Genomic DNA, 14,738 nt, shown 5'->3' with positions numbered 1-14,738 from the left:
CAGGTATCTCCGAAAGTGTCTGTTGGGTTGGCACGAATCGAGACTGGGATTTGTCACTCCGTGTAAACGGAGAGGTATCTCTGGGCCCACTCGATAGAACATCATCATAATGTGCACAATGTGATCAAGGAGTTGATCACGGGATGATGTGTTACGGAACGAGTAAAAGAGACTTGCCGGTAACGAGATTGAACAAGGTATCGGGATACCGACGATCGAATCTCGGGCAAGTACAATACCGATAGACAAAGGGAATTGTATACGGGATTGATCGAATCCACGACATCGTGGTTCATCCGATGAGATCATCGTGGAACATGTGGAAACCAACATGGGTATCCAGATCCCGCTGTTAGTTATTGACCGGAGAACGTCTCGGTCATGTCTGCATGGTTCCCGAACCCGTAGGGTCTACACACTTAAGGTTCGATGACGCTAGGGTTATAAAGGAAGTTTGTATGTGGTTACCGAATGTTGTTCGGAGTCCCGGATGAGATCCCGGGCATCACGAGGAGTTCCGGAATGGTCCGGAGGTAAAGATTTATATATGGGAAGTCCTGTTTTGGTTACCGGAAAAGTTTCGGGTTTTACCGGTAGTGTACCGGGACCACCGAAGGGGTCCGGGGGTCCACCAAGTGGGGCCACCAGCCCCAGAGGGCTGCATGGGCCAAGTGTGGGAGGGGACCAGCCCCAGGTGGGCTGGTGCGCCCCCCCCACCAAGGCCCAAGCGCAAGGGAGAGGGAAGGGGGGCAAACCCTAGGGCAGATGGGCCCTGAGGCCCACCCCAGGTGCGCCTCCCCTCTCTCCCCCCTTGGCCGCCCCCCTAGATGGGATCTAGGGCTGGCCGCCACCCCTAGGGGTGGAAACCTAGGTGGGGGCGCAGCCCCTCCCCTCCCCTATATATACTTGAGTTTTTGGGCTGCCAGAGACACGAATTCTTCCCCTTTTGGTGCAGCCCTACCCCTCTCTCCTCCTCGTCTCTTGCGGTGCTTGGCGAAGCCCTGCTGGAGTACCACGCTCCTCCACCATGACCATGCCGTTGTGCTGCTACTGGATGGAGTCTTCCTCAACCTCTCCCTCTCTCCTTGCTGGATCAAGGCATGGGAGACGTCACCGGGCTGTACGTGTGTTGAACGCGGAGGTGCCGTCCGTTCAGCACTAGGATCTCCGGTGATTTGGATCACGATGAGTACGACTCCTTCAACCCCGTTTTCTTGAATGCTTCCGCATAGCGATCTACAAGGGTATGTAGATGCACTCTCCTTCCCCTCGTTGCTGGTTTCTCCATAGATAGATCTTGGTGACACGTAGGAAAATTTTGAATTTCTGCTACGTTCCCCAACAAGTAAAACATTCATCGCCTAGGAAGTAGGAGACGGCCTAGCTATCGCCCAGGAAGTTGTTAAGCTTGAGCCGATAGGTGTGCTAGCTAAGGGTGCTTACGACCGTGGTCTGCATCACCTTCCATGACGACCTCTCGCCCGTGGCAACGAACACCTGCTTGTTGGTGGACACGTTGACGAGGTCGTGTGCCATGTCGGCTAGGTAGTTGGCTCGTCGCACCATGCCTAACTTGACTCCCATATTCTGTTGTACGGACCATCAGGGTACCTGAATTCAACAATGATCATCATGTCATGAATTTTTAAGAACTATAACTGATTATGATCAAAACCGCACATCTTTTACACTTTGTTCTTCTTCTTGTTCTATCTCGTGATTGTTAATTGGTGTTGTAAATGCAATATATTTGTTCTTAATAGGGGAGGGGACGTTGCCCCCCCTACCCTTTGTGTAGAGATAATTGGGCTAGTGCTAACAATGATCACCACCCTCGTTGGCCTAATCACCGTAGGATGCGTACCTGAGGCAAGACTCGCCGTGACCGAAGCCTCCGGTGACGGCCCAACCATCGCCCAGAAATCCATTTAGATTGATCCGGTAGGTCAGCTCGCCAAGGGTGCCTACGATGGTGGTCTGCGTCACCTTCTCTGATGGCCTCTCATACAGACACCGGCTTGTCGGTGGACACGTTGACGGTGCGGCGCGCCTCATTGACTAGGTAGTTGATTATCTTTGATCTGGTTTCCGTTGTAGCTAGTCTCTAACTTTTCCCCAAGGGTGACCCTAGGTATCGAACCCATGGGAAGTTCTACTGATAGACATGGATTCAGGCAAGCTATTGTTGTCATTAGAAGTTCCAATTTCCCGGACCAAAAATCGTAGTTTGATTAGAGACCGAAAATCTTCGTTAGTTGATGCACGCGTCTACTCATACATCTCGTAGATACTTTTTGTACAAGAAATAACACCTTCAAAGTGATAGCAAGAGAATACAACAATACAACCCATGCACCACATAGTATGTTGTTAACATGGGAGTAAACAAACCCCACATGACTATTTCTAGTCGGCTGCGCCTAGAAGACATAGAATCCAACACTTTCGCGAGTCGCAGCGAATGATACAAGAAAGTATGCAAAACATTAGATAGTTCTTTTTTTTGTTAAAAACAATAAATAATGTATGATAGTGCTATATCCGCACCGTTCAAAAAAAATAGTGCTATATCCGCCATATCCATCAACCATCCTACACCATCCACGCCAACTAGAATTTGAGCCCGTAATGCTTGGTTGGTGTGACACCCACCCAGTGGCGGACCTAGCGTGTGTGCATGGTGTGCCGTGGCACACCCAGAGTTTGTGAGAATTTTTTTATACCATATAATATTTTAGCCCAATTTAACTAAGCCAGCCAGCCAGACCTAACTGCCATCACGTGAGAGACCCGGACAGAGCGAGCGAGAGAGAGAGAGATAGGCAGAGCGGCGCGACCTAATGGCCTAATCCCTTCTCGCTCGGCCGCTGCCCAACCAGGACGCGCCGCCGCTCGGCGCTCACCGCCTCACCCACTCGGCAGCTGCTGCTCCCCTTCGAAGTCGAAGCAGCGCCGGCCACCGGAGCTCCTTCCCTTTGGCGAGAACAGCTAGCAAGCAGCAAGCGCCGCGACCCGCGAGCCGCCAACCCGGACCAGAGGGCCGCCACCGCCCCGGAGGAGCTCTTCCCGCCCGCGCCTCCCGTCCCGACGGCCGAAGTCTAGTGATGCATCTCATAAAGAACAACTTGCTCTCTTCATACGATTTGTTGACAAATCGGGAAGAGGATGTGAGAGGTTCCTTGGAGTTGTTCATGTTGCCAATACAACTTCATTGTCACTTAAGGATGCAATTCAAACTTTGCTTAAAGATCATCATTTGACTCCTAGTCAAATACGTGGGCAAGGATATGATGGGGCTAGCAACATGAAAGGGGAGATTAAAGGGTTGAAAACATTGATCATGAAAGAGTCACCCTCTGCCTATTACATCCATTGTTTTGCACATCAACTTCAGTTGGTTCTTATAGCTGTGGCAAAGGACAATGAACCATGTTTGTGGTTCTTTGATCATGTTTCTTATTTGCTCAATATTGTTGGAGTTTGTTGTAAGCGCCATGACATGCTTCGAGATGTTAGAGCTCAAAAGGTGTTGGAAGCACTTGAAATGGGTGAGATTGAAAGTGGAAGTGGGCTAAATCAAGAGATGTGACTAGCTAGACCCGGCGCCACTCGTTGGGGTTCTCATTTAAAAACCATTATGCACATTGTTAGCATGTATTCCACAATCCTTGAAGTACTTGATGCTATTGGAAAAGATCCTTCACAAAAAAAGTGAGTGGACAAGAATACGTGGAGTTGCTCAAGCCTTTGAATCATTTGACTTTGTTTTCAATCTTCACTTGATGCTTGTTATTCTTGGCTACACAAATGAGTTGTCCAAATCTTTGCAAAAGAGAGATTAAGATATTGTCAATGCAATGACACTTGTTAGTTTGGCAAAGAGTAGAATGCAACACATGAGGTCTCATGGTTGGGAAGATTTTCTTGCAAAGCTAACCTTATTTTGCAACAAACATGACATTCAAGTTCCTTTGTGGGAGGATATTTATGAGCCAAATCGAAGATCACGTCGGTATTATGAAGTACAAACAAATGATGATCGTTATAGAAGAGAAGTATATCTTGGTGTCATTGATCAAACCATTCAAGAGCTGACAATCGGTTTGATGAGGTTAATACCGAGTTGCTTATTTGCATGTCGGCTTTGAGGGGGTGTTTGTTTCCAGGGACTTTTTTGTGTAGGGACTAGAAAAAGTCCCTCTTAGAGACTTTTTTACCAAACGGGAGGGACTTTTTAGGGACTAAACTAGGCATTTGGGACTAAATGAAGAAGACTCTCAAGGAGAGTCTTTTTTGGGACTTTTTGGGACTTTTCCAACAATGCCCCTCCATGCATTCAATGGCCCGCCACCCCATGGTGTTGTTTGATTGTTATTTTTCTACTCCCTCCGGTCCTTTTTAGTTTGCATATAAGATTTGACTGAAGTCAAGCCTCGTAAAATTTGACCAACTTTATAGAAAAAAGTACCAACATTCATAATCTGAAATCAATACCAATAGATGTGTCATGACTTAAAGTTTCATATTGTATAACTTTAACATGGCAGATGTTGATATTTTTTATATAAATACGGTCAAACTTTGTGAAGTTTGACTTTAGAGAATTATAATATGCATAGTAAAAAGGACCGGAGGGAGTATATACTAGGGGCAACATGGTCATTTAATAACATCTAGGAAGGGACTAGGGACTTTTTAGTCTCTGAAAACAAACATGGAGGGACTTTTTAGGGACTAGAGACTTTTTAGTTGGGACTAGAAAAAGTCCTAAGACTTATGAACCAAACAGGGCCTGAATCCCCTCAATTCATTTGCTTCTTATGATGCACTCAAGGTAATGAGACTTGCTGAATTCTATCCCATGGACATTTCAAGCACAGATTTGATAAGGCTAGAATTTCAACTTACTAATTTTATTGATGATATGAGACAAGATGATAGGTTTAGAAATGCAAGTAATATTGGTGAGCTCTCTATTATGCTTGTTGCAACAAAGAAGCATGTTCTTTATGATTTGGTCTACTTACTCATCAAATTGATATTGATTTTACCGGTGGCAACGGTGAGTGTTGAAAGAGTGTTTTTAGCAATGAATCTAGTGAAAAATAAGTTGAGGACTACTATGAGTGATGATCGCTTGAATGATTGCTTGGTGACATTTATTGAACGGGATGTGTTCATGGAAGTAAGCGAAGATGACATAGTTGATGCTTTCATGGCAATGCAAAAACGTAGAGTTACCTAGTGATGTAATTTTCTACTTGTTCTTCTTTCATGTAAGACTACTCGTATTGTAATTGAGCACATTTGAGATATATTTTGTGAACTAAATTGTTGTGAGATTTGCATTAAGCTACTCATGTTATTATTTTGACATATTTTGTCTGACACATGGATTAGGTGGGGATTTTTTTTAGAGTGTGCACACCCTTTATTTTTTTCCTGGGTACGCCACTGCACCCACCCTTCTCCAATGTTGTGGTTGATTGCAAAGAGCTCCTTGATGGAAACTAGTTGTCTCTTCAGGACCCCAATGGCGAGCAGGGGAAGACTTGTATGAGATCTAGCTTTAGGTGAGATCAATTTATTATTTGAAGACTCAAAACATGCTCAAAAATTCTGAATGTAGACAGACATCCATATTTGATGTACAACCTCAAAAATTTCAGCTCCTAATTTGAAGTACACTTAGAGAATCAAAAAAGACAAAATCGGGTATGAATAGTGCCAAATACTATTCACCCCAAGATGGCACTATTCATAGTCAAATTTGTCTTTTTTGAATCTCTTATTATAGACTGAGTTTGAAGCTGATTTTTTTAGAGTTGTAAACATACCTTGGAGGTATGTTGTAAAAAAATCAGAATTTTTTGAATTGTGTGAATATAAATTTCTGGTGTTGATTCTACGATCTCACCTAAAGGTCAGATCCTATACAAGTCTCCCCCATGGCGAGCATTTTCAGAGTTGGTAAGAATCTTGATCAACAAGGTGAGATACGAGTACGAAGCCGACTACCGATCACATGAATTTGAGTATGGCTTTGTTTTCTTCAACGGTTGCCAATCAACTTGAAGGTCACTGGCGAAACCCGTCATTCGCAAGCCAAACTCGTAAGCGGTCTCGCTTTCATTGAACTTGATGTTTGTGGACTCCTACAGAAGCATTTGCAATTTCGACCTGTGTCTTGTCCATAGGGTTTCACGTCGTACCACATGTCAAACAATAATGCTCATGCAATTGGTACTCTTTTATCACATACCGAAGGAAGTTTTAGTGCATTATTTTGTAATGCTTAGTTAAGTCAACAACTGTCTTCATTGCTATTCGCTAAAAGTGTTAGGAACGGGTAGAGCCGCAACGGGACATTTTCTATGTACATCAAGTTCCTACCGCATTTGAGTCCTAAGCACGCCAGTCCGCTCAATGTTACGTGGCCCAACAAGCAAAAATTCATACTACTTTGGACTTTGTATAGTTATATTCAGATAAATTTGGCTCCACCCCATCCCTACTTTATGCGTGTAACTATTTTATTTATTTATTTTCTCAATAGAATGTGATACAAAAAATAAATAAGAAGCCATGCTTAGCAAACCTAAAATACTTCCTCCGTTTCTGAATATAAGACCTTTTAGAGGTTTTAATATGGACTATATACGGAGGAAAATGAGTGAATCTACACCCTAAAATATGTCTATATACATCAGTATGTAGTTTGTATTAAAATCTTTAAAAAGTATTATATTTAAAACCGGAGGGAGTATCTACAATTAAGTCATAAATGACTAGCTAGTTATCTCGACTTAGGATATACATAGGAAAATCTGAGGGCCAGAATATGCATATTACCTCTCAGCGTATTGTATGTAATTATATATCAATCTAAAGAACATTTTCCACAACACACGGTTTCACTCCAATTTTAGATCCCCCCCCCCTCCCCCAAAAAAAAAGGAAACTTCACTCTCTTTATTTTGATTGAAGTTCTTACGTTAGTTGTCAAAAGCGTGACAACTGGGCTCGGGCTTAACATTTCCACCTAGAAGCCCGGCCCCAAACCCCCCAAAAGCTCAAAATGACTAAAAAATATTTTAACTAGCAAATATGTAGAATGTGTTATTTTTGTAGCCCTAAAATAATTATTTTAATTGATAAAAAATGTAGACACTCTCGCTAAGCTTTATTTATACTTGCAGAACGTTTACATGTATGAAATAGAGTTCCTCCTGTTGGCCTAATCAGACATGACGGCCAAACTTCAGGGTTGAAGCATGCATGCTTAGCAAGACCGTGAGCCTCGAAATTCGAGCTCTTTTTTTTTTTGAGAAGACGAAATTTTTTTTGAGTAGAATGAAATTGGAGCTCCTAAACTCGTGAACTTGCTCATGTGTTTTGGGCCAGCTGGGCCGGGCTTGGGATTTCAACTTCGTGCTTTGCCGAGGCCCAAAAAGGCCGGCCCGATTTGGTGTATGATCAGGTCTAGTTCATTTTTTTTACATCAATTCGGCCCCGTTGACTTGTTTGACCTTTTGGATCAGGAAAAATAAACAATATATTCGAGTCCTTTTTCTTTAAGAAAAAGAAAGAAAAGAAATCCCTCCTCTTGTCTTCTCTTCTCGTGGGGCCTTCGATATTCTTGCGCGGCGCAATCCCAACCAACTTCAGAGAGAGAGAGAGAGGGAGGTTTTCCATGGCGGCGGCGGCGGACGGCGGCGTGGCCCGGCAGGCGGAGCTCCGGCGCGCCGAGGGCAACGCGTGCTTCCGCAAGGCCCGCCTCGGCGCCGCCATCGACTGCTACACCGAGGCGAGCGCGCACCCCCCAAAACCTCCTCCTTCCTCCCCCAATCCGGCAATCCCCTTCTTCCCGGCCGACGATTCGATCCGTGGAATCCCCTCCCGGTCGAGCGATTATCGAATGCAAGGACGGATTGATTGATTGGTTGGTTTCCAGGCGATTGCGCTGTGCCCCGGCGTCGCGGTCTACTGGGTGAACCGGGGCCTCTGCCACTTCCGCCGCAAGGACTGGGCCAGGGTCGAGGAGGACAGCCGGATGGCGCTCGCGCTCGACGACGCCTCCGTCAAGGTGACTCACACAGATAGATTATTATCCCCCTTTCTTCAGTTCATGCCCGAGGAAGAAGGGCGTATCGATTTGTACAATGTGCAGGTTTCAGAGCTTCATCTCTTCTTGCTTCTGTGATTGATGATGCAGGGACACTATCTGCTAGGGTGCGCTCTGCTCGAGAAGGAGGACTGCGCTCTCGCCGTCAAGGAGTTCGAGAAGGTCCACGGTTTCTGAAGCCTCTCTGTACATTCTGAACCAGGCTCTGTATTATGCTAAGATCATCACGTTTGTGCCATTATTACAGTATAGTAAGACTTGGGTAGATTGTAGGCACCAGTCTGACTGACGATTAACTTGAAGATGGTCTAGAATATCTGTCAGGAGTTGGCGTGAGTTGTAGTCTAACACATTTATTGGATTTTATTGTCTGCGTGTTCCTGAGCATTGCGGAATTTTAACTGAACCCCTTGCCCTCTTCCACATTTGTAAATATCATCAGATGAAATGGTTTCACTCTTACCGCTTGGTGGCTCTACATAGCTTGTCATCAGCTTGTTGTCTTCTTGAGAAAGATGGAAAAATCAATGTGTAACGACTAGTACTGATTTTCTTGGTGCCTTTCACCAAGCTCTTCTGATTACCTACGGGTTGAGATGACAATTCTAGCTAAAGTTAATTAGCGAACTCAGCTGATTGCCTGACTTTTGATGGTTATTTTGACTTGACATACTGATGGGGAACAGGCTTTGGATCTCTTGAAGTCTTCAAATTCAAGGGACAAAATGGCGGAGGACATTTCGCAGGTTCTTGCCAAGGCCAAGTACCAACACTGGGAAAAGCACTCCACTCAGCGAGTTTGGAAGATGCAAAGTTTAAGGTACAATGTACATTGAAATTACCTTGAGATAATTGGGATCATTCTGCTGCAGATCAAAGCCAAGTCTGTATATTTAATGTTGAGGGTCAATTCAGCAAAACTTTAGCATTTCCCCTGATGCCTTACATTCAAGAAAGATACTGATTTTTTTTTAACTCTGCTGTAACATGAACATCGTAGGGAAGCTTGCGAAAATGCTCTGCAGGAGCATCACTTTCTTAGCGGTACTCTTTCAGAAGACTCTGAGGGGACAACCAATGAGTATCCAGAGCAATGCAAATTGTTATCCGAAGTCTTCACAAACGCTATACTTGCTGATACGCCAGGAGATGTAAAAGCACTGATTATTTTTATGATATCTTGTATTGTAACCAAATTTCTTCTGTTCAGTGTTATTTTTTCTCCTCTGTGTTCTTAAGTTGTTCCCACTCTGAATACCTAGGTGCCCGACTACCTTTGCTGTCAAATAACTTTTGAGATTTTTAGAGATCCAGTTATCACACCCAGTGGTGTAACATATGAGAGGGCCATACTGCTTGAGCATCTCCACAAGGTGCGCATTCTTCCTAATCTGGCATCTGTTTATAGAGAACCCTTGATTTAATTTAATTTATTTTTTCTACTGGTGTCTGCTAATATCATCCCCTGAAATTCCTTAATACAGACTATTCCACTTACATATTTATTGCCTGATTCTACAATAATCATAGATTTAGATGACTCTTGTATAAGTACTGGATAGTTGAAATAACTGTTATTAATTAAAGGAAAAAACACAGAAGCTTGAACAAATGAACAGTAGCTGGTGTAGCTGAGTTGAACTGGTACATTATTTGATTGGCATAGGTATGACACCAAGTATGTTTTGACGATGTGCTAAGGTTCAAATTTATTTATTCTTCGCTTTACATATAACTTAGTATATGTGGTACATACGGTTTGATGTTGTAAATCTCACAATAACCTTTCCTTAGGTGGGTAATTTCGACCCGGTGACACGGGAGCCCTTGAAGGAGCATCAGTTGGTTCCGAATCTCGCCATCAAGGAAGCAGTGCAAGCCTACCTCAAGGAGCACAGCTGGGCCTACAAGTCAAACTGAAGCTGTCCTGTTACCGCTTAAGTGCTAACAAGATGTGTTGATAGTATCTGAGTTGCAAAGGGGGATCCATTCTTCACTTTTGTGTTGAGCTGATTGATTCTTGAGTAAATCCTAATGAACACTTGGCAATTGTACATAACCAGCCAACACAGTGGAAGCTAAAGCAGCTTGCTTGACCTGTGATTCTCTGTAGCAGTTCGCCTATAGGATAGTCATTTTCAGTGCTAGGTCTCTAAGATTAGGTGGAACTTGGCTGTACACTTGATAGTGGTTTGTGTGATCATGTAGATTGATCATTTGTTTGGTCCAGTAATAATACATTTTTTGCACTTCTTCTTTTGTTGCCATTTCTGCATTGCGAATTCGACGTTTCATGGTCTGTTTGGAAGACAGGAATTGTAGAGAAGGATTCCTATGTTTGAAGCGAGGCCCCATGCTATGTCGAAACCTGTGAGCAACTTTGTTATATCTCTAGATTGATTAAATGTTTTTCAAATTAAAAATCAGGAGTAACCTTACCATATAATAGTTTTATGCAAAATCCTTGTGAGATTTCTAGATGACATGTCTTTTAGATGTTTGTAAGTTTCTCTGGGGACAGACGAGTATTGCACCCATGTTAAAAAAAATGAGTATAACTGTTTTTTCCATTTGGAGTTTCTTCTTATATGAAAAAAAAACATGAACATCAACAACATGAGCATACCTCTGTTCTTTTGGCCAAGAGAACCAAACATTTTTTCAGAAAATTGGTAGTTTTTCCTATGAACCTTTTATACAGAAATTTTGGGAAGTCAGTAATGGTCGCATTGCCAGAGTTCTGTTCTTTTGGCCAAGACAACTGAACAGATGTTTGAGCCTGAGCTGTCTCTTTGCTCTTTTGCCAGAGGACAATCCGGACCTTGCTATACATTTCTTGTCGTTAATGGTGAAGTTTTAATTTTTTTTGAACAGAGGAGCTTTCGCCCCCGATTTCATTTCACTGAAACGAAACCGATAAAGCAACCGTCAGCCCACAAGAATGCATGCACCAATCCAGAACAACAAAGAAATAGGTCACACAGGCAAAGCGCCCATAGCACGACACTCACCGACTCAAAACAAGATAACCAGACTCCCAAGACAATTCACAGATAACAGGTAGTCGAACCATGACCCCCTCGTCCATATAAACGGTAATCAACCAGATAAAGGCAACGACAATGTATCAAACATATCCACGATGATCTTTTATCAGGCGACGGGCTTTCTAAAATTCATGGTGTACATTTTTAAGTATACAATGAACAGTATCCACGATGATCATTTGTTTATTTCACAGTGAACATTTTATAAACACATGATTATCATTTAAAAAATCACTTGTCTAAAAATCGCCGTCCATCTTTTAGGCAAAAATGTACAAATTTTGTAAAAGATCAGGTAAATACCTTTTACATTTTGTTAGCAAAATATTTGTTGTCTCACAGACAAACTAATGCGAACTGTAGAGACAGGAGAAACAAATGATAGAAACCCACATGAACGCTGAACTAGAAAGTTCAAAGTTCTGAGCAACCTTGTTATATTTTTAGATGGATCAAGTGTTCTTCAAATTTTAATCAGGAGCAACCTTGCAAAAATTACTGAGTCTGATCTGTCTCTTTTTTCTTCATGTCCAAAAAAGAGACCCAACCTTGCTATATATTTCTTGTTGTAACGGTGAAGATTTTTTCCCCTCATGGAGGAACTTTCGCCCCCAATTTCATTTCATTGAAACGAAACCGATAAAACAACTGTCAGCCCACAAGAATGCATGCATCAATCCAGAACAGCAAAGAAATAGGTCACCATGATGCTCACCAGCTAAAAAACGAGATAAGCAGACTCCAAGACAAACCACAGATAAATGGTATTATGAAACATGACCTAAACAAGCTACGAACAGATGAAGGCGACGACAATGTATCAAACATATCTCGTGCAGCAGCACCGCACTCCAATCCTGCTGCAAGCGATAGCACTATAGGAGCCCATCCCTGCTGACATGGAAGAAGTCCACAGCCACCTTAGCGAGCTGAGACGCCACAGTTCAAAGTACCCAGTGCCATCCGTCTCTCTGCAAATCAGACCAATATGACAACCAATTAGCAGTTTGATAGACAATGACAGTAGGATCACGCTGCGTAAGCGCGTTTTGAGCTAGCTGCATTTCCGGCTTTCCATAAGCTGCTACAGACACAACCACCAGATTCTTTACTTTTCTGGGAAAGCTATCCATCCAGCTACTAAAATCTTCTATAGCACTAGGTTTATCAATTAAACCAGTCACAGTATATCATTTACACACACAATAACTAAGAAGGAACAAAACGAAGTTCACAATTAACAGTCACTAATACTAGGATTCAGGACAACCGTAATCATGGCATATCATGGCCAAGAAAGCTGGATAACAGTAGTATAATTTAGCCCCATAGAACAAACTGACTAACACAATTCAAAAAGATTAAGAAGTGCAGGTGTACACATACATGATTATTCCATTGATCGGAGCAAGCCCAAGCATGAGTCGAACTGAATTAGTGCCCACCTGCATCTGCTAGTGGCTCTGATGAGAAGAGAGGAACATAAGGCAGATACGGCCCTACACTGCTTTTCTCGAGATGAAGGACACTAGAGAGTTGGCGACGTCGCATGTCCCATGTCAGCAATGAAGCCGCATCCCATGCTTCGCCCTCAAAAATACCCTTGCTGACAAAGAAGAAGGTGTCGCGATCGGGATGGAACCCAACCATCCGGTACTCCACCTCATTTAGGTTCAGCACATTATCGATCCTGAAACTGTGCTTCAGGGCCCATTGCTGGGTATCATAATCCTCAAGGCGCCATATCGCTACCTCTTCAGCCATGTTGAGTGAACCCTCATCGTCGTCATCCCCGACAGTGAGAGGAGCTGGAGGTATAGCAGCATAGTGCAGGCACCCCTGTGAGCACCCAACTGTACCATAGCTCTGGCCGCGTGGCACGGAGATGGTCTTCCACACCTTGCCTTCCATGTCCACAGCCACCAGCACAGTCTTGTCTTCCCAATTGTTGCTGTCGTCCGGATACAGTAGGTTTCCGACAACGTGCAGCATGCCGCCAACCAGGACACTGCGATTGGTCAGCCAAACCTTGTCAACCAATCCAGTATCCCTCTGGCTCCAGGCTCCGGTTCTCGACGAGTAGATGCTCACTCCTGTAATGTCCACGTCGTCAGTGCTCTCGAAATCAAAAACGTGGAAATGGGACGGGACTGCTGGGTCGAAAGCCAGATGGAACTGCTGGTAATAGCGGCATGTGTTTGGCCGCGGGCGAGGGGGCAGCTCCGTCCACCTCTGGGTGGCGGGATTGCAGACGACGAAACGGGCGGTTCCCTCCTCCGGTTCGTAGGAGCATAGGAGGAGGCCATTGCAGGCGCGCACCAGCCCGAAGTCCCTGTACCCCGTATGTGGCAGGAACGTGAGCGAAGGGTCGAGATCAAGACCGTCGGCCTCGGCTGAGAGGCCGGCCAAGTGGTAGCGGTAGACGCCGATGCCGGGGGTGGTGGTGTAGAGGACGCCGGCGAGGGTCTGGGGCAGCTTCTTGCGGTGGGCGGGGTGGGCGATGAGGTCGCGCCAGGGCTTAGAGACGCACTTGAAACGGCAGACGGACCGGAAGGGGAGCCGGGAGAGGATCTCCATGATGAGGTCGTCGGTGAGTCGACTGGCCGCCGCGGCCGAAAGAGAGTTCTTCCCAGATATCTCCTCCTCCTCCTCCTCCTCCATGGGGCGGCCGAAGCGTCAGGAGTTAGAACTGCAAATCGATGGAGCGAGAAAATCATCAAACTGGGCGAGGTCCGGCGAAGAAGAAGAGCTCCGGCGAGGGGGGGCGATTGGGTGGGCTCGGGCGAGGAGGGCTACCGGGGCGCTGAAGGCGTAGGGGTGGGCGACTGGCTGGCGGCGGGGAGTCTCCTCCGGGCGATGGGGTGCAGCGTATAGGGCGTCGGGGGATGGGGTCCGGCGGCGATGCTGCACGGCCGGCGCGACGGGGTGGCGGCGCTAGGGTTACAGCGCGTGGGGGGCGAAATGGAGAGGCTATCAGCTGTAATTTCCCAGTGGCTGCGCACGTTTCTTTTTTCACTTGCTTTTTTGGTCCTGCTGCTCTACTGGATCAGCAAAAAAAAGCAGCTACTGATTTTCGTTAAAATTATTAAAATTATGAAAAATGTTCATGCAAATTTAAAAAATGTTTGAGAATTTTAAAATGTTCACGGTAACTCTTAGTTGCCTATTTTTTTTGTAAATCGTGATCATCTTAAATTGCGCGCTGGCAAGCCTAAAAATAAATTGTTTGATGTCTTACAATAAAGTGTTACTGCAACTACACACATGCAAACACATGCACGTCGATCATTTTGGATGTTTTAGTGTGCGTTGGGCCAGTGGGGTTGTTAAAACAACAAAAAAACTGTTCATACTTAAGATTTTCAGTGTAGATGTAATATTCGTGTTGCGCCAGCATGCAGGGTTGGGGTTTAGGCCTTCCCAGTGCTCCACCGTCGACAGGTGCTAAGCATGCCACATAAGTAAAAAAGTGACATGGCACAGTAATTAAGAAGGAGAGAGAACTTTGTTGACCCCAGGAAGAACCAATGCCAAGCACGAGAACCTAGGCAAACCACTTAAATGAA

General features: G+C 44.7%; 3 protein-coding genes across 3 annotated transcripts; 2 read left to right on the top strand and 1 right to left on the bottom strand.

Annotated features, from left to right (window-relative positions):
* Positions 1 to 2,142: 2,142 nt before the first annotated feature.
* LOC147988361 (uncharacterized) lies at positions 2,143 to 5,245 on the top strand. The gene is made up of 5 exons (XM_087534635.1): positions 2,143 to 2,174; positions 2,880 to 3,096; positions 3,395 to 3,585; positions 4,090 to 4,141; positions 4,790 to 5,245. Exons 1-5 carry the CDS (start codon positions 2,143 to 2,145, stop codon positions 5,243 to 5,245), a joined length of 948 nt encoding a protein of 315 aa, XP_087390761.1.
* A 2,366-nt stretch (positions 5,246 to 7,611) lies between these two features.
* On the top strand, positions 7,612 to 10,379 carry LOC125542311 (E3 ubiquitin-protein ligase CHIP). The gene is made up of 7 exons (XM_048705294.2): positions 7,612 to 7,807; positions 7,955 to 8,086; positions 8,216 to 8,287; positions 8,812 to 8,945; positions 9,126 to 9,276; positions 9,388 to 9,498; positions 9,920 to 10,379. Exons 1-7 carry the CDS (start codon positions 7,694 to 7,696, stop codon positions 10,043 to 10,045), a joined length of 840 nt encoding a protein of 279 aa, XP_048561251.2. The 5' UTR covers positions 7,612 to 7,693; the 3' UTR covers positions 10,046 to 10,379.
* Positions 10,380 to 11,867: 1,488 nt separating this feature from the next.
* On the bottom strand, positions 11,868 to 14,150 carry LOC147988360 (F-box protein At5g49610-like). Its single transcript, XM_087539244.1, has 3 exons — positions 13,969 to 14,150; positions 12,559 to 13,861; positions 11,868 to 12,143 (listed from the first exon to the last, which is right to left on the bottom strand). Exon 2 carries the CDS (start codon positions 13,831 to 13,833, stop codon positions 12,607 to 12,609), a length of 1,227 nt encoding a protein of 408 aa, XP_087395370.1. The 5' UTR covers positions 13,834 to 13,861; positions 13,969 to 14,150; the 3' UTR covers positions 11,868 to 12,143; positions 12,559 to 12,606.
* Positions 14,151 to 14,738: the final 588 nt, after the last annotated feature.

The sequence above is a fragment of the Triticum urartu genome, chromosome 1A, assembly GCF_056163025.1.
Source record: "Triticum urartu cultivar PI428250 chromosome 1A, HENAU_Tu73, whole genome shotgun sequence".
Taxonomy (NCBI): Eukaryota; Viridiplantae; Streptophyta; class Magnoliopsida; order Poales; family Poaceae; genus Triticum; species Triticum urartu.
This window is presented reverse-complemented; position numbering and strand designations above follow the sequence as displayed.

Coding starts and splice junctions, on each gene's coding strand:
- LOC147988361 (XM_087534635.1), top strand. CDS start 2,143: ATGGGAAGTTCTACTGATAGACATGGATTCAG. Junction 3,097..3,394: donor CTCCCGTCCCGACGGCCGAA/GTCTAGTGATGC, acceptor CATCAACTTCAG/TTGGTTCTTATAGCTGTGGC. Junction 3,586..4,089: donor AGTGGGCTAAATCAAGAGAT/GTGACTAGCTAG, acceptor AAACCATTCAAG/AGCTGACAATCGGTTTGATG.
- LOC125542311 (XM_048705294.2), top strand. CDS start 7,694: ATGGCGGCGGCGGCGGACGGCGGCGTGGCCCGGCAGGCGGAGCTCCGG. Junction 8,087..8,215: donor TCGACGACGCCTCCGTCAAG/GTGACTCACACA, acceptor TTGATGATGCAG/GGACACTATCTGCTAGGGTG. Junction 8,946..9,125: donor TGGAAGATGCAAAGTTTAAG/GTACAATGTACA, acceptor TGAACATCGTAG/GGAAGCTTGCGAAAATGCTC.
- LOC147988360 (XM_087539244.1), bottom strand. CDS start 13,833: ATGGAGGAGGAGGAGGAGGAGGAGATATCTGGGAAGAACTCTCTTTCG.